This window comes from Halichondria panicea, chromosome 11, assembly GCF_963675165.1.
Source record: "Halichondria panicea chromosome 11, odHalPani1.1, whole genome shotgun sequence".
In the NCBI taxonomy this organism is placed as follows: Eukaryota; Metazoa; Porifera; class Demospongiae; order Suberitida; family Halichondriidae; genus Halichondria; species Halichondria panicea.
This window is the reverse complement of record NC_087387.1, coordinates 593,332-609,534: the sequence shown is the minus strand read 5'-3', so window position 1 is coordinate 609,534 and position 16,203 is coordinate 593,332. Positions and strand designations below refer to the sequence as shown.

Here is a 16,203-nt window from a genome sequence, read left to right as displayed (position 1 = left end):
CATGGCCTGTCTGATGATATTTTCGGATAATCTTTATTGCATAGATTGTAGTAAGCCATGCATACGCTCTATATAGTAGTCTGTCTCTTGGCTTCGTAACCAAGGAGACGGTTCCACCTGACCTGTTAATATCGAAATTTCAGCTTCTCTGCAGGTGTTGTCAACTAATGCAATTTTGTAGCTGTACAAGTGTGTTGCAAGTGCCACTTGCAGATGTGGACCACCACTGCACTTTAAAAAACTGCACGTGTAATTAATTAAAACACATTGGGCTTTTGGATGAGACATAATAATTAATCAATAATTATATCCTATAAATAATACAGCAGAAGTATGCTATTATAATTGACTTGTAAACATCAGCATCGTCCGCCTCAGTGGCGCCCTCATTTGCATACCGTTAAATTAGGCTTATTAGATTATAACTATGGACCCATAGGTTAGTTGTGTTGACACAGTGCCAACCTTTTGGCCTCTAGCTATTTTGTCATGAGCATGCATGCAGCCAACTAATAATGATTGCATGTCTCTGCATTGCATTGCAATAGCATTGTGCACATGTATATAAATACTGCATGACAGAATGCGAGTTGGTAAGTTATTATGACACAAACGCGTCATAATCATCATTTCCTGTTCATTGTTGTGTTTAGATGCATGCATAAAAGCAACAATCCTACTGCCTTTATGTTATAGCAAGAGATAACAAAACAAGAGAATTAAAGCTGAGAGAGCTCACATCTTCTGCAAAAACTACCAAGTCTTTCTTCATTGGCCCTAAATTTAAAGGTGAGATTTTTTTTTTGCAGACTTCCATTGTTTAGTTGCTATAGCTGCCATGGAGCTGTTGGCTTGTAGGGAAGCACATAAGACACCAACACCACATTTGGTCCTCCAATTTGTTTTGAGAAAGTTGCCCCTGCAAACCGGAAAACTCCGAAGTATTCAGTATATAGCCTCAGGCTCAGAGCTATAACATAGCTTTTATAATCACGAAGTGTCAATGGTAGTTTATATTTGTACTTCCTAGTAGTCTGCTGAGATAGGTGACCTATTTAATAAGTTAATGCATCTACCATTATGTAATATCTGCATGGTAGACACAAGTAGTGTACAGCCTGGGGCTATTTTTCTAGACAGTATAAATACTACAATGGTAAAGTACATGCATATTTATACAGGAAGAACTGCTGTATTTATAGATACTAGTATTGATTAGATGCTACCATAGACTAGACTAGCCGGGCATTTGCATGCATCCTGTACATTTTTGCTGAACTATACAAAGCAATTTTCACCATACGTGACCAACCTGTTATATAATAATGATGACAATAATCTTTTTAATCTTTGCTAACCTGTAGTGATTCTGACAAAATTTAAACATTTGTTTTTGGAGTAAAAATGTAAATATATTGATAAGAAAAGTGTCCTAATTGTCTAAGTGACATGTAATTAAAGGTTTTGTATTTCATTTTCGTTTCTTCCCTACAGAATAACTCAACAGAAAGAGAATGGACTCGTATATACAAGCCACATCATGTGATAGACACAGTCAGTCCTGGACAAAACTGAAAAACTTGATAATTCTGTGTTTTCTGCTCATTTGCACAAACAACTGCTGCGGACAGAATACCACTACTGACTCCATAACAGAACCCATCTCAACCACCCAACAACCCACCGCCAGCTCGAGTGTTTCGTCGTCCAGCCCAATGGCTGCATCGCTACCCAGCTCAACCACCCAACAACCTATCGCCAGCTCAAGTGTTTCGTCGTCCAGCCCAACGGCTGCATCGCTACCCAGCTCAACGCCGCCCCAGTCCTCAAGCATAGAAGACGCAAACCGGTGCAAAAAAAGGAGGGGCAAAATCACAGTCTCCCACGAAGGATGTAATGATAAAGAAATCCTAGTTCCAATGTGCGGTGGTTTCTGTCGAAGTGAGACACTTGTCAAAGCAGAGGCACCCTATACGATATCTAACTGTCGTTGCTGCACCTCGCGAAGCCACAGGATTGGTTTCAAAAAAGTGATGTTCACTTGTCAAAATGGGCAACTTGAAACTCACAAGGTGTGGATCGCAAAAGATATAGAATGTGCTTGCCAGCTTTGCACACGGGTAATTGGCAACAATAAATGATATATAATAAATTGTGACGGATAAAGTGAACCCAATCTATCTCCCACAATTGTTCACATTATTTATGGCATATACATTTTTATTTGGTGTCTAAGAGACGCTACATTGTCATGTCCTTATAATTATGGACACTAATTTCAATTTTTTGAACCTGTTATTACTTATCTATCACCAGCAGGCTATTTGTGTCGTTTCTCTAGGCATAGTTATACACATTGTGCAATCATTACCATCTCCGTTTGTGCAGGGCACAACTCATTCAATTTGTTAGTACATGTACATGTTTAATGATTTTATGAAACTCGTGCAAAACGTCATATTAAGGAGTATAATTATATACTATATACTCTTGGTAATAATTGCATGTATTAACAATAATAGCTGCTACATTTCATGCATGAATGAGTTAAGTAGCTATTATACATAACATGTAGTGCATGGAGAATTTAGTCTATTCTATAGCCTTGTTCCCAGCCTCAACTTAAAAAAGAAATCGGCCAGTTGGGACCGAGGCTAAGTCTAAACATGTTCAGAGGTGCATGTACAAATGGTTGAGTTGCATGCATAATGCGTAATAAGAAGTAAGACAATCACAATTAATTTTATGAGCATTTTCTGCATTCATTGGGTATAGCTAGCTACTATATAGCTAGCTTGTACATGTATACAAGTTATTTGCCAAATTGTTCACCTATTACCGTTTGTAGCTCAATCACACTAGCTAGTGATATCCGACGAATACACCAACAGTTCCTTATACCAATTGCATATCTACAAAGGTTGTGCCAAAAATAAAAATTTGTCACGGAACACAAAGCCACTGATCAAATGTTAGACTCTAAATTCTTAGCTGTTGCTGGAGGAATTCCTTTGTACTACATCCAATATTTGCAAACATTTTTTTTCTGTACTTTCATTCCACCCCTCGTCAACCCGACAGCCGTGAGTTGCCATGGATATCTAGAAAATTAAACCCAATTTATACCTATACAAAATAAAATCCATATAATTTGCATGTGGTACATTTCTTATCCTTTTCACTGCAGCCATGCATGTTACTACAATTCTGTACGTACGCCCACTCTATGATGATCGTCATGGCAGCCATGTCCATAGGATATACAATTAAGGCTTCACCACTGCACTCTACCTATTGTGTCCATTCATGCACATGCAAGATGATTTTTGTTGACATATCAAATTACTCGAAACCCATGCGAACGTAATTATTGGTATAACTATAAATTAAACTCATTATATCAAGTATGTATACGCGGCTCTGTGTAATGCTAACACGTACATACAGGTACCTTGTGTGCTCGTGAACAGTGTGTGTCAAGTGGATACTACTTATCACTTTTAATGATTAACCATCGATTATCACCACCTAACATGTCCATAATTATTATACTTAAAGAACATTTCGTATGCATTTTCATTGTTGTGTGTTTCTTAATCATTATCCATCATCTAGCTTTGTAGCAACATAGTTCAGCCTCTATAGCTACTCCCCCATTTCATACACGATCGAACAAAGTCCCCCAGCTGGTACATGTATAGCCTCCTACTTATTATGCCCTTAAGCGACGTACATGCATTCTTTCAAGCTCGTAATTGAATCCGATTGGATACAATAGACCAATGATATACATATCTGACATAACATCGAGGAACACCCTGGATAACACACCTATAAACAAAAACAAACGTACAGCAGCAGCTGTGTGTACCCTGAAGATAATGCACACATTCCCCCCACTATTGATGACAGGTTTGCAAACACACTTGTCTGTGTATTTGCAAGGCTACAGTACTTATATATATAAGGTTCTGCAGGTGCAACCAAGTGCCATGCAGCAAATGGAGCTAGGGCATATAAATTCCTCCACACATAACTACAGTTTTATTGTTTCACTCAAGAATCAATTGCAAGGAGTGCCTACAATCACTGATTGGAATGTTAGAGAGCACAGAAATAAACCCCACCAAAGGGCCCAAGTGAGAGCTGAGCTCAATTGTATGAAATCCTAGAAATTGTTTTTGAAGGGAGTACCTGGGAACCTATAATTGATCACCCTGCTACATTGCCTAGTAATTAAAGGTTTAATTTGTGGTTGATACTTTATACGTATAATGTACCCCACGAAATAAATACGCTGAGTAAGCATTCCTACTATACTCACGTCAACCTGAACTTGCACTGCAGCCTACACTATAAAATTAATGTACAATTATTTGTACATAGCCACGGCAACAAAATAAACAAGCCTCCTTGTGTTCAATTTGTTGATTGATATATACAACATAATAATTATTTGTGTAATAATTTAATATAATTATTTACACAGCTCCAACATAAAACTTAACATAATTAACGTAAATGTACATACATACACACGAATTTATCTATTTAATTTTGTGCGAATAAGATATTTAACGGAGGTTCAACATAATTTTAAAGGTCATAGTTCAAGAAGGCACTCCGTGTTGGGCAAGTCCTGCTGTTGTACGAGCTTTCATTATGGTAGCCCGATCTTTAAATTGTTGTCGTGATAACTCACGAACGTGCTACAAGAACAAAACAACAGAGTACAATTTAAACAGAAATTCGTTGCAATCACATTCCTTGGACAAGACATCGACTCTGAATGCGGAGAATGCTTTCAACAAAGATTGCAGATAACCATTTAATTAACTTGGTGTACACACACAGGCTAGAGGCCAATAGAATAATAGTTATTATGACAAACTGATTATTACATAAACAAGAATGTTAATTTAACAGTGAACCCTATAAATGGACGCCCTCTATAATGCTGCCCTCCCTGCTGCTTTTCTTATTACAGCCACTACATACTACCACCCACACCTACCCACCCACACCCACACTCACACACACACACCTACCCACCCACCCACACACACACACACCTACCCACCCACACACACACACACACACACACACACGCACACACACAGCTCACTATAGAATGTATATAGGCAGGTGTGCTTGTACCCCAACTACTACTAAAGCAGCTGTAGACTATATAATTAATACCTTCAGGAAAGCATCCAAATCAATGACTCCTTTCCTGAGGGCCTCTCCAAGATAATAGATGGTATCATCGATCGCATTCTCCTCAGCATACAAACGCAGTATCCTAGGTAACAAGGGAGGGGAGACAAGCTGTTATTACACACACCATTATTATGCAGACTGTTTTGATGAAAATGAAAAATAAGAGCTTCAATAATACGACCATATTATAGTTTGTTTATGTACATATCGCATTGCATTAAGAGTTAACTAATATGAGTATTATCCAACACAAGGCTTGTAAACACACCAGACCCACTATACGAATAACAAGGTCACCTGATAATCATAACATCTATACCCTCCTACCTGACTAGTTATTGTACCTTATTGGATCAGACACTGTAGGATGGAACAACCACCCCACGCTTATCATGAATTAGTCTAAACTTCAAATAAAGTCTGACAGTCTAAAGTTCTGCCGCAGAACGAATGTGTGTACTACACGTATGTACCACCGTACTACTGCAGGTGACCACCCCACGCTGGTATGCAATCAAACTAAATTTCAAATAATTATATATAGCGCCTAAATTTCTATAGCTAACCTAGGTATGTGTACTCCTACTGTATGTGTACTCTATGTATCTACGTTATACAACCCATACTACTGTGGGTCGAACTCCAATATCCAGGAAGCACCCGTAGTACACTAGAGGGGAAGGTCTCCTTCAAATGGTGGGTTTGATGGGTTACAGAGGCCTTCCTAGTTCAGAGTACTCACACACGTCCTTACTCTCAAGTTAGATGAATAGATAAATTCTAAGCACAGGTGTGTATATAATCTGACCTTTACACGATATTTTCCCCAACTTATAAATATTTACAAGCGCTCTATTGAACATGCTGTAGGTACAAAGTTCATCCTACTCATCATGGAGTATGGCTATATCTAAACTCCAATTCAACTGAACTCTTCCTGATATTACTCAGTTCTATATAATTATTATTTTTGTATTCCACCTTCTAAACTGTGCACATGTACACTGTCACTTCGGAGGAAAAAACAAAAAAAAACAAAAAAACTGAGCAATGATGTAGATCGACTTACTGATTGTAGAGAGGGTTTGTAGCCATCACAGCATCATCCACGTCCACCGTCTCAGGTTGTGCTCGGAGGTAGTCCAGGAGGGACATGAGCTCTGCCTTCTTGTTACGCAACAGGTCGATGCTCTCATCCACCTCTCGCTGGAAGTGGGGGTCAAAGGTCAATACACCAATTACAACATGTGAGATATACATGTAACAGGTGGAGAACAAAATTAATACATACCTAAACTAAAATTATAATATTATTATTGCATTGGATAATAGGAGCACTACATATGTTTCTCAATCAAGTTGGCAACGGTCACATGTCATTAACTAGCGGGGACAGGATATGGGATATGTATATTTACTGTACAATATTATAGTTCAAAGGGGAAGAGTGACTTCCTACACAAGTTCAATTAGTGTACCATAATGTTATCGACCTCACCTAGAGGTTTTGTATGTACCTGTACACTACTACAACAATTCTTTCTTTAAAAATTTGTTCATAAAAATTAGTTCTTTAGGTTCCAGTTATGATCTCTTAAAATCAACAGCGACACAAAGTCTGTACCAATATGTACACTGCTTGTATGTACTGTTGTCAGCAACAGCCTCACCCTTTTCTGTCCCATGTCGTCCATCATTTTATTGATTTCTTCACTTCCTTTCTTCAGCTTCTCCTGTGTAGCCATCATCCCGTCCATTTCTACCTGTGGAAAAGTACGAGACTTACAACAAAATTATACAAACAGCTAGTCTCTTTAGTATACAGCACTAGATAATATGCATAAAAGTAGCTAGCAAGCTCAGTTATAAGCTATTAGCTTATATGAAGCACCTGAGACCACACCCACTAACATGAGACCACACCCCCTAACCTGTGCAGCATCCAGCACTTGTTTCACTTGTCTGCGTATCTTATCTTCGACAGCTGACTCTAAACTCTGTCGTTTGATTCGCTCATGCTCCTCCATCTGTTTACGCTCCTCTTCGGCTGAGGGAGTTCTATGAGGGACGGCAGTGACAAAGCTAGACCCTACGGCAGTGGCCGGGGGGGACTGGATACTGGAGGTGGAGCCGGTATGTCCTGGCTGGTGCGACTGGGAGTAGGGAACACTACCGTACTGACCTGCAGATAAGGGGGGGGGGGGAAGATTAAGTACACAACAAGAATGATGACGATTGCAAAATATACATGGCCCACATTAATTATAAAAGGGTTAATTATCGTTTTGTTTTGTCATGAATTCTCATAATTATGGAGCAAGAATAGTTGTACATGTACTCAACAATCAAAACACAGCTTGTTGCTAATAGCAGTGATGACCCTTTACCTTGAGGGGGGTACGGTGTTTGCTGTGATGCTGCTCCCTGATGGTATGGGTAGCCTCCAGGAGGATTGTAGGGGGTAGGCATGCCCGTCTGACCCCCTGAAGGGTAGGGGGTTTGCTGTGGGGGGTAGCTAGACTGCGAATGTTGACCTGGGGAGGGGGGGAGGGGGGTTCAAAGTGTATACATAATATCTAAGTCCTCATTGTAAGAAAAATGTGTACAATTGTGTCTACCTACCAGACAAAGCCAGGTGTCAGTCACACGCACGCACACACACACACACATGGGAACTAAGGTCCAGTACACTAATTTAATTGACATACTGTATTACTAGAATGTTTTGCGAGCATCAAACATGTGCAAACTTTCTGAGTGTTAATCATTTCGCAAAAATAGACTCCTAAACTATAGTACTGGTAATGACAATCCTAGTTAGAACGTAATAGTTAGATCGCAACGGGTCAACTTTTCTGCTGATGCTGCAAAATATTCTAGTACAGTACTCTTTACCCCGGCCACAAGCCTCACAATAATTTAAATTCAACGCACCAGGATACGGTCCTCTGGGAGGAGTGTTTCCGTACGGCTGGGGGGTGGGGAAGTTAGAGGGTGTGGCATAGGTGCTGGGTGGCTGTACGGGACGGTTTGGCTGACCCCACCCACCTGACTGAGGCGTCGGTTGCTGCTGCTGGGGAACGTTCCTCTTACTGTACACGGGACAATGTTCGGCAAATGTGGCACACAAAATTTGAGTGAGAGTGGGGAGGTCAGAAGAGTTCTGTAGAGAAGGGCACAATCGTGTGAGAATAATAATTAGTATAATTATTCTCTTAATATTCAAGCATACAGTTACATATAATTTGTACTGGAGTAATACACCATCTTAACAAGCTCACTGTTCAATCAACGGAATTAACTTATTATTTTGTGAATTTTGGGAGTACTAGCGTCAGCTCTGTAACTAGAGTTGTGGTGATCCAAATTCAATGATTTTATGACAGTTTAGAAGAAGCTCTTTCAGATGGTATGTTTGGAACGGACCGTAATTTCTCATTTTTGGGCCCATGGTATTTTGTCCAAAAATAGACTTTTGGTTTAACACATCATCTGAAAGGCCTTTTTCTAAGCTTTCAGAAAATCATAAAATAACGTTATTGGCCCAAAGGAACTAAAGTTATGGCCACTCAGAGTTTAATGCTGGGTATAAAATTTTGTATTTTGCGAGTACTTGATCTACAAAAAAAATGCTTACACACACACACACACCACACCACACATACACACACATCACACACACACACACCACACCACACACACACCACACACACACACACCACACCACACATACACACACATCACACACTGACGTACCTGTTTCCACTCGCTGAGGTAGGGCAGGTAGACGAGTCCACTCGCGTCCACATAGCGTGACTGTTGTATGCCCATGTCCTCCGTGGGGGTCACGTAGACCATGGGACAGTTGTATGGATGAGTGGGACGCAGCCAAATAGACACGGGAATATTGTAATTAGTCCCTGTGGGAAGAAGTGAGAAGAGGTGTGAAGTGGATTGCTGTTGGGTAAGACTACGTACTTTGGTATTGCATGTACTACAGTGAAATGCATGTTTGGGCAGTAAAAATGGGGACATGGTGTGTTTAATTGAAGCTACAGCTTATGTAAAAATGAGGCTGAGATATGGTTGGTGTGGGGTCGTTTACGTCATGTGATATATATACATGTATATACGTACCTCTGATTTGGACTGGTATGGTCCCACTCACTGACACGCAGTTCTCCTTACTGCCATTACCGTGAACTACACAGACAAAGCAAATTGTGAATTTTAATTACCATAAAGATACGGATTGTGTGTGTGTGTGTGGGGGGGAGTGTGGGCGTGTGTGTGTGGGCGTGTGTGGTGTGTGTATCAGTTTACTCACCGAATGGTTTTATGTCTCTGACTTTCAGATTCCGGAAGTTTTCAATGAGTGCGTGAGCATCCCTGGCAGTTTGGTCTGCATAGCGATACTGTATAGGGGGACATAAAAATATTATGTAAATCTCCCTTTTATTATCAAAGTATATAACTGAGGTATTTCTTTCCTACCCCTTTGAGCTTCTTCTTGATGTCACTGAGAGACATATCCACCTCGAGTATAATAATATATATATAGCCGGTCCTTTCTACTATACTGTGTAAGCTTCTTTGCTGAGTAATGTTTATGTAAGTAGGCGTGGTCCTCTCATGATGTCAACAAAAGACTAATAATTATGGTAAATACCGAAAAATAAAAAAGTCATTATCACTAAAAAATTGTAAAAAAATATAGTTATTAATGTCATTTATCCAGGTGGCCACTCGAACTGTCTTCCTCCCATGATGTGAATGTGGAGGTGGTAGACAGACTGAGCTCCATGCTTACCATTGTTGATCACTGTGTGTGTGTGTGTGTGTGGGGGGGGGATGTGTGTGTGTGGGGGTGTGGGGGGAGCTAATGACATACCACCTTGCTACAACTACTATAACAAAAGATATGGATCTATGTTGATTAAAAAGTACATAGAGCTATCATACACAAAAGCACACATTAATCAGACAATCAAAGTTAGCTATTAAGAAAAAACTCATTATAGTCATGTTTTTTCTTCAGATTTGGACCCAAAAATCAATGATTTATAAGCACACCATTGGATAGAACTATCAAAGAGCTACAAATACATACTTTCTTCATACAGAACATCTACTACTCTTACCAATTCGATATCCCTCCTCCAACTTCTCAGAGTCAGCCACTCTCCTCGCAACCTGGAGCAGGTGACCCAGCAGCTGCATGAACAATGGAGGGCATTAGATGCAGTAAGTTTGTGTACTAAAAATATTCTTGCCTGAGTATCGTCGTCCTGTGCAGCTGATAGCATGGGAATAGGTTTCCGTGGAATCACCAGAATGTGGGTGGAGGAAACTGGATTCACATCTCGGAAGGCCATACACTGGAATAAAACACTCACTCACTGTCAGTGATCTACGACTGTCTAAAGGTGTTAATAATTAGGTTTTTAAAACAAGAAATAGCCAATGAATTTATATGGTGTTATAAGGGATATTGGAAGGAGGCCTTATTTTGAAGAAGTATGATACATTTTTACAGAAAAATTGTATGCAGTGTGTGTTTTTAGCTGCAGTCTCACCTGGTCGTCTTCATGTACAATAGAGGCTGGAATCTCCTTATTAAGGATCTTGGTGAATAGGGTTGACTCCACCTTCTCCGTCTTTGAATCAGACATAGCAGAAGTTTCTTTGTGTACATGTAGCTCCTGGAACTTGGCATTCACTTGTCTCTCTGTCAGTTCTTTTTGGGCATGGATCTCTTGTTTAGTTCCTTTCACTTGATTCACAGCGGTGCTCAGATCAGGCAGTAGGTTCTTGAGTGGGGAGAGGTGCTCCGCCAGCTTTTGATGAGTTGCGGGGGCGGCTTTCTTTACAAACTCTGACTTGTGGTCACGGTGATCGAACACAACACAGTCTCGACAGATGAGCTTGTCGCAATCAAAACAGAAAATCTTTTTTGGCTCGTCGTGATCTTCACATTTTGGGGGTGGTGGGCTTTTGAATGTTAGTTCTTTCACTTCGCCCTGTTTGAGCTCGTCCAGAGTGGAAACGATATGTGTAGAAAACACAGCTTTCATACGCTGATGAGATCTTACACAATCTTCACAGATGAAATTGACACACTGTCGGCAAAATGCAGTAGCCTTTCCTCCAGAGCACATTTCACAAGTAGTCTCCAACTTGCCGTGGGCTTTCTCCATCCTCGAGTGGAGTGCTTTCATTCGGTTGATAAAGAACGCAGTGGGCAGTCTGTCTGGGTTGTTGTCTGGTAATAGAGTGGGCTCACGACAGTCGGGGCAGGGGAACGGCTGGTTGGGTCGGTAGCGACTGGAGAGTGTGAGGATGCATTGCTTGCAGTAGTAGTGACAACAAGGGAGCAGCTTTGGCTCCTGGTAGCGGTCATGACAGACACCACAGGTCACTTCTTGTTCGAGATCAGCAACAACTGGATCAGGTCCTTCGGCCATCGTTAGCAATTGTTTCTTCTCTGGGGAATACAATTAACTGTTAACATTGTAGTTGCATGGGTCATCACTGTACTGTAACCCAATGCACAAGTAAGAAGCAGTCAATACTAAGTGTACATACTTCTTTCTAAAAATACCATGCAGTCCTCATTGTAAGAAAAGTGTGTACCCACCAAACAAAGCCAGGTGTCAGCCACACACACACACAAGACTAAAACATGGAACCTAAGGTAATAATTTGATGTACTTGCCCCAGCCCCAAGTCTCACAACATACACACCAGGATAGGGTCCTCTGGGAGGAGTGTTTCCGTACTGCTGGGGGGTGGGAATTTTAGAGGGTGTGGCATAGGTGCTGGGTGGCTGTACGGACTGGGGTGTCGGTTGTTGCTGCTTGAGAACCTTACTCTTACTGTACACTGGACAATGTTCAGCAAATGTGGCACACAAAACTTGAGTGAGAGTGGGGAGGTCAGAGGAGTTCTGTAGAGAAGGGCACAATCGTGTAAGATTACTTAGTGATAATTAGTATATATAATTATGCTCAGACTTACATGTACAGATTACTGTGGTTGATTTATTCAGGCATACAGTTACTTATATATCACCATTACCATCTTAACTGAACCAACGGAGCTAAAGTTATGGCCGTTCAAACATGTTTTATATTTTGAGAGTACTAGTTTTATAAGCACCGCAGGTGCTGATGCCTCGGTGGAGGTGCCAAAGCTACATAACATAAAACTACTAATAGCTAGCTTTTATACACACATTGATTATAATTTATATCATGATGAACATTTTTAATTTTGCTGCATGTGCAATCAGTACAGGGAAACTCAAATAGTGGGTAATGATCGACCATGATTGTTGTTAAAAACGATCGATGCCAAAAGTTCAAGTCTAAAATTAATGGCTGCAAGTCAGCAGAGTCTTGCAGCTCTCTTCTCACTCTTGCAGCTATAGCTAGCGTTCTAGTGCAGAGCTAACTACTAAGTAGAGTAGCAACACTCGGTGAACAAGTTTTGCCACGGACTCTTCTGAAAAGGCTGCAATAGCATTCCAAGTAAGCAAAACTAGGCATAACTCTAGAACAAAGCTTTATTTTGCAAATCCACAAATAGCAAGCCGAGAAAACATGATTAGAAGCCTATAGAAACTCTTACTTGCACTTCATTGATCCTTGAGCAGCTGAAATAGTCTACACACACAGACACACAGATACACAAACACACTACCGTATACCTCGCTTGCGCATGCGCACCGAGGCATAATAACTAGAGTTCTGGTGATCTGAAAGCTTTGAAGAAACCCGTTCAGATGGTACAGGGTTTTGCAGAATCTTTGAAATAGAGGGTGTAGAGCGTTCCTTATATGGATATCTAATCTTTACACATTGTGGTGTCATAAACACATTGTGGTGAAATGCCAAGTCTGCTTAGGAAGTAAAATTCAAAAACAAAATGGCTTTTTCTTGTGAAAAAAGTGGTATTATTAGATGGAGAATAGTGCATCAGACAGAGCTGCTTGGACTGTCTTATCAAAGTGTTGCTGAGAATCTTCAAGTTGATCCGTCAACTGTTTGTAGAATAGTGCATTGTTGACATGCTGACTAAGATCTACAACTTTATGGTTGACCACATATAACCTTATAAGGAACGCTCAACGCAAAACGCTTTTTTGGGATATTAAAATCAAAAGTCTACTTTCGACCAGTTTTTGACAAAATACTATGAGCCATTATACACACAATATCACCTCTCTCTAAGCTTTCAGAAAATCATGTTATTGGCCCAACTGAACTAAAGCCATGGCCGCTCAAAGATGCTTTGTGAGTACTTGATCAGCGCACACATACACCACACACACACACACACACACCACACACACACCACACACTGATGTACCTGTTTCCACTCGCTGAGGTAGGGCAGGTAGACGAGTCCACTCGCGTCCACATAGCGTGACTGTTGTATCCCCATGTCCTCCGTGGGGGTCACGTAGACTATGGGGGAGCTGTATGGATGAGTGGGACGCAACCAAATAGTCACGGGGATGTTGTAATTAGTCCCTGTGGGAAGAAGTGTGAAGAGGTGTGAAGTGGATTGCTGTTGGGTAAGACTACGTACTTTGGTATTGTATGTACTACAGTGAAATGCATGTTTGGGCAGTAAAAATGGGGACATGGTGTGTTTAAAACAAGCTTCACGTAAAATGTGGCTGAGATTGGTAGGTGGTGGGGTCGTTTACGTCATGTAATATATACATGTATATACGTACCTTTGATATGGACTGGTATGGTCCCACTCACTGACACGCAGTTCTCCTTACTGCCATTACTGTGAACTACAGACAAAGCAACATAATATTGAATAATAATTATACGGATTGTGTGTGTGTGTGTGGGAGGGAGTGTGGGCGTGTGTGTGTGTGTGTGTGTGTGGATCAGTTTACTCACCGAATGATTTCATGTCTTTGACTTTCAGATTCCGAAAATTCTCAGTGAGTGTGAGAGCATCCCTGGCAGTCCGGTCTGCATAGCGATACTGTATGGGGGGACATAAAAATAATTTTATTATGTAAATCTCACATTATTTATCATCAAAATAATATTTTCCTACCCCTTTGAGGTTCTTCTTGATGTCATTGAGAGAGGTCATACCTGTCTGCCTTGAGTATATAAATTAATTATACCAAGGGCGTGTACTTTTTCTTAACTGTACGCCCATTTCTTTCTTTGCTGCCTCACTATGTTTTGATGAACAGTGACAACAGCAAGAAAAAGTAAGGCCTGGGAACGAGGCTAACACCGGCATGCAACTCACAATGTATACTGTCAAGGGCGCCCTTTTGCTGAGTAGTGGGCGTGGTCCTCACATCATGATGGGGTGACAAACAAATATGGTAAAGATCGTGAAATTAAATACACACAATTAATTTGTTATTCATAAGTGGATTGTTTCAGTACCCTATACATCTATCTCTTTTCTTTTCTTTTATCCAGGTGGCCACTCGAACTGTCTTCCTCCCATGATGTGAATGTGGAGGTGGTAGACAGACTGAGCTCCATGCTTACCATTGTTGATCACTGTGTGTGTGTGTGTGTGTGTGGGTGGGTGGGGGGGGGGAGCTAATGACACACCACCTTGCTACAACTACTAACAAAGAACTGAAAGAACTGAAGTAATCGTTGATTTAAGCATACCATTGGCAAAGAGCTACATGCAGTGCATCTTTTAATGAAATTGGACAACCCAACTTAGCTACCCGGACAGGCCCCTATATTATATTAGTTCATGCCTTTGTTAACAAAAATTTGGGCCCAAAAGAAATCTAAGCATAATCGTTGGATAGAGAGATTTTGGAACGGATTAATTGGGAGAGCTGCAAATGTACAAATTACATGCTTATAATTGAACAATACAATGTATAACAGATGACTTCAATTAAGACACTCGTACCAATTCGATATCCCTCCTCCAACTTCTCAGAGTCAGCCACTCTCCTGGCAACCTGGAGCAGGTGACCCAGCAGCTGCATGTGCAATGGAGGACATTAGATGCAGTAAGTTTGTGTCCTAAATATTCTTGCCTGAGTATCGTCGTCCTGTGCAGCTGATAGCATGGGAATAGGTTTCCGTGGAATCACCAGAATGTGGGTGGAGGAAACTGGATTCACATCTCGGAAGGCCATACACTGGAACAAAATACTCACTCACTGTCAGTGATCTACGACTGAATGCACTATTTAAATAAGGCGTTGATAACTACGTTTTTTTAGGCTAGTGTATGCAAAACAAGAAATAGCCAATAAATTTATAATGATGGTGCTATAAGGGTATAAATGTACGTCCAGGTGGTGTTTTATTTAGAAGAAGTACGATTAATTCGTATGCAGTACGTGTGTGTTTTTAGCTGCAGTCTCACTTGGTCGTCTTCATGTACAATAGAGGCTGGAATCTCCTTATTAAGGATCTTGGTGAATATGGTCGACCCAGACATATTGTTCGTTTCACTTGGAGCAGCACCCTGAGCTTTGCTCACTTCATCTGAAGACATCTTTCTGTTCTGCACAAGGACCCTGTATGTAAGAGAGGGTCTGGGAGGAATGCTCTTGTTCCCTAGTAAAGGGAGAACTCTTCTCAACTGTAATAGAATCATAATTAATTAATTATACTGTAGCCTCGAATCTTAATCTACTCCCTGCGGCTACTCATAGTGCTTAGACTGGGAGTGGCTTCCTGTCCACTTAGATAGCTGTGGTTTTATTTGAAATGCCAGTGACCCAAAGTAGCGCTTGGGTTATTCATGGGGCTCCGGAGCTAGCTGGTGGTGCCGGTGGGTGTCGGGAAACTGGCATCTGCCATCAGAGCGCTACTTAACCTGAGTTCTGTAACTAACACCTTATGCTGCCCTCAAAAGCAGTACTTATGCTGCCTTAAAAAGCAGTACTTATGCTACCTTAAAAAGTAGTACTTATGCTACCCTCAAAAATAGTACTTATGCTGCCTTAAAAAGCAG

At 40.9% G+C, this 16,203-nt stretch overlaps 3 protein-coding genes and 1 long non-coding RNA gene across 8 annotated transcripts; 1 reads left to right on the top strand and 3 right to left on the bottom strand.

Annotated features, from left to right (window-relative positions):
* Positions 1-483: 483 nt before the first annotated feature.
* LOC135344336 (uncharacterized) lies at positions 484-2,458 on the top strand. The gene is made up of 2 exons (XR_010397419.1): positions 484-789; positions 1,495-2,458. It is a non-coding gene; the product is annotated as an uncharacterized LOC135344336 (long non-coding RNA).
* Positions 2,459-4,437: 1,979 nt separating this feature from the next.
* Positions 4,438-9,874, bottom strand: LOC135344334 (tumor susceptibility gene 101 protein-like). Its single transcript, XM_064541506.1, has 11 exons — positions 9,715-9,874; positions 9,548-9,635; positions 9,358-9,423; positions 8,977-9,140; positions 8,155-8,383; positions 7,608-7,754; positions 7,152-7,402; positions 6,891-6,983; positions 6,290-6,426; positions 5,200-5,302; positions 4,438-4,709 (listed from the first exon to the last, which is right to left on the bottom strand). Exons 1-11 carry the CDS (start codon positions 9,748-9,750, stop codon positions 4,611-4,613), a joined length of 1,413 nt encoding a protein of 470 aa, XP_064397576.1. The 5' UTR covers positions 9,751-9,874; the 3' UTR covers positions 4,438-4,610.
* LOC135344333 (E3 ubiquitin-protein ligase TRIM33-like) lies at positions 9,859-14,616 on the bottom strand. 5 transcript variants are annotated; one of them, XM_064541503.1, is made up of 11 exons: positions 14,509-14,616; positions 14,402-14,431; positions 14,305-14,345; positions 14,142-14,229; positions 13,964-14,029; positions 13,591-13,754; positions 11,965-12,166; positions 10,797-11,704; positions 10,494-10,598; positions 10,362-10,434; positions 9,859-10,042 (listed from the first exon to the last, which is right to left on the bottom strand). In XM_064541503.1, the coding sequence occupies exons 3-11, from the start codon at positions 14,341-14,343 to the stop codon at positions 9,951-9,953; spliced, it is 1,737 nt and encodes a 578-aa protein (XP_064397573.1). In that variant the 5' UTR covers positions 14,344-14,345; positions 14,402-14,431; positions 14,509-14,616; the 3' UTR covers positions 9,859-9,950. The 5 variants fall into 5 exon arrangements, with proteins under 5 accessions (XP_064397573.1, XP_064397572.1, XP_064397574.1 ...); XM_064541502.1 differs by having other exon boundaries at positions 14,305-14,349; positions 14,509-14,612; XM_064541504.1 differs by having other exon boundaries at positions 14,305-14,349; positions 14,391-14,431; positions 14,509-14,608.
* Positions 14,568-15,877, bottom strand: LOC135344335 (uncharacterized HIT-like protein slr1234). Its single transcript, XM_064541507.1, has 4 exons — positions 15,610-15,877; positions 15,275-15,379; positions 15,145-15,217; positions 14,568-14,771 (listed from the first exon to the last, which is right to left on the bottom strand). The coding sequence occupies exons 1-4, from the start codon at positions 15,841-15,843 to the stop codon at positions 14,680-14,682; spliced, it is 504 nt and encodes a 167-aa protein (XP_064397577.1). The 5' UTR covers positions 15,844-15,877; the 3' UTR covers positions 14,568-14,679.
* Positions 15,878-16,203: the final 326 nt, after the last annotated feature.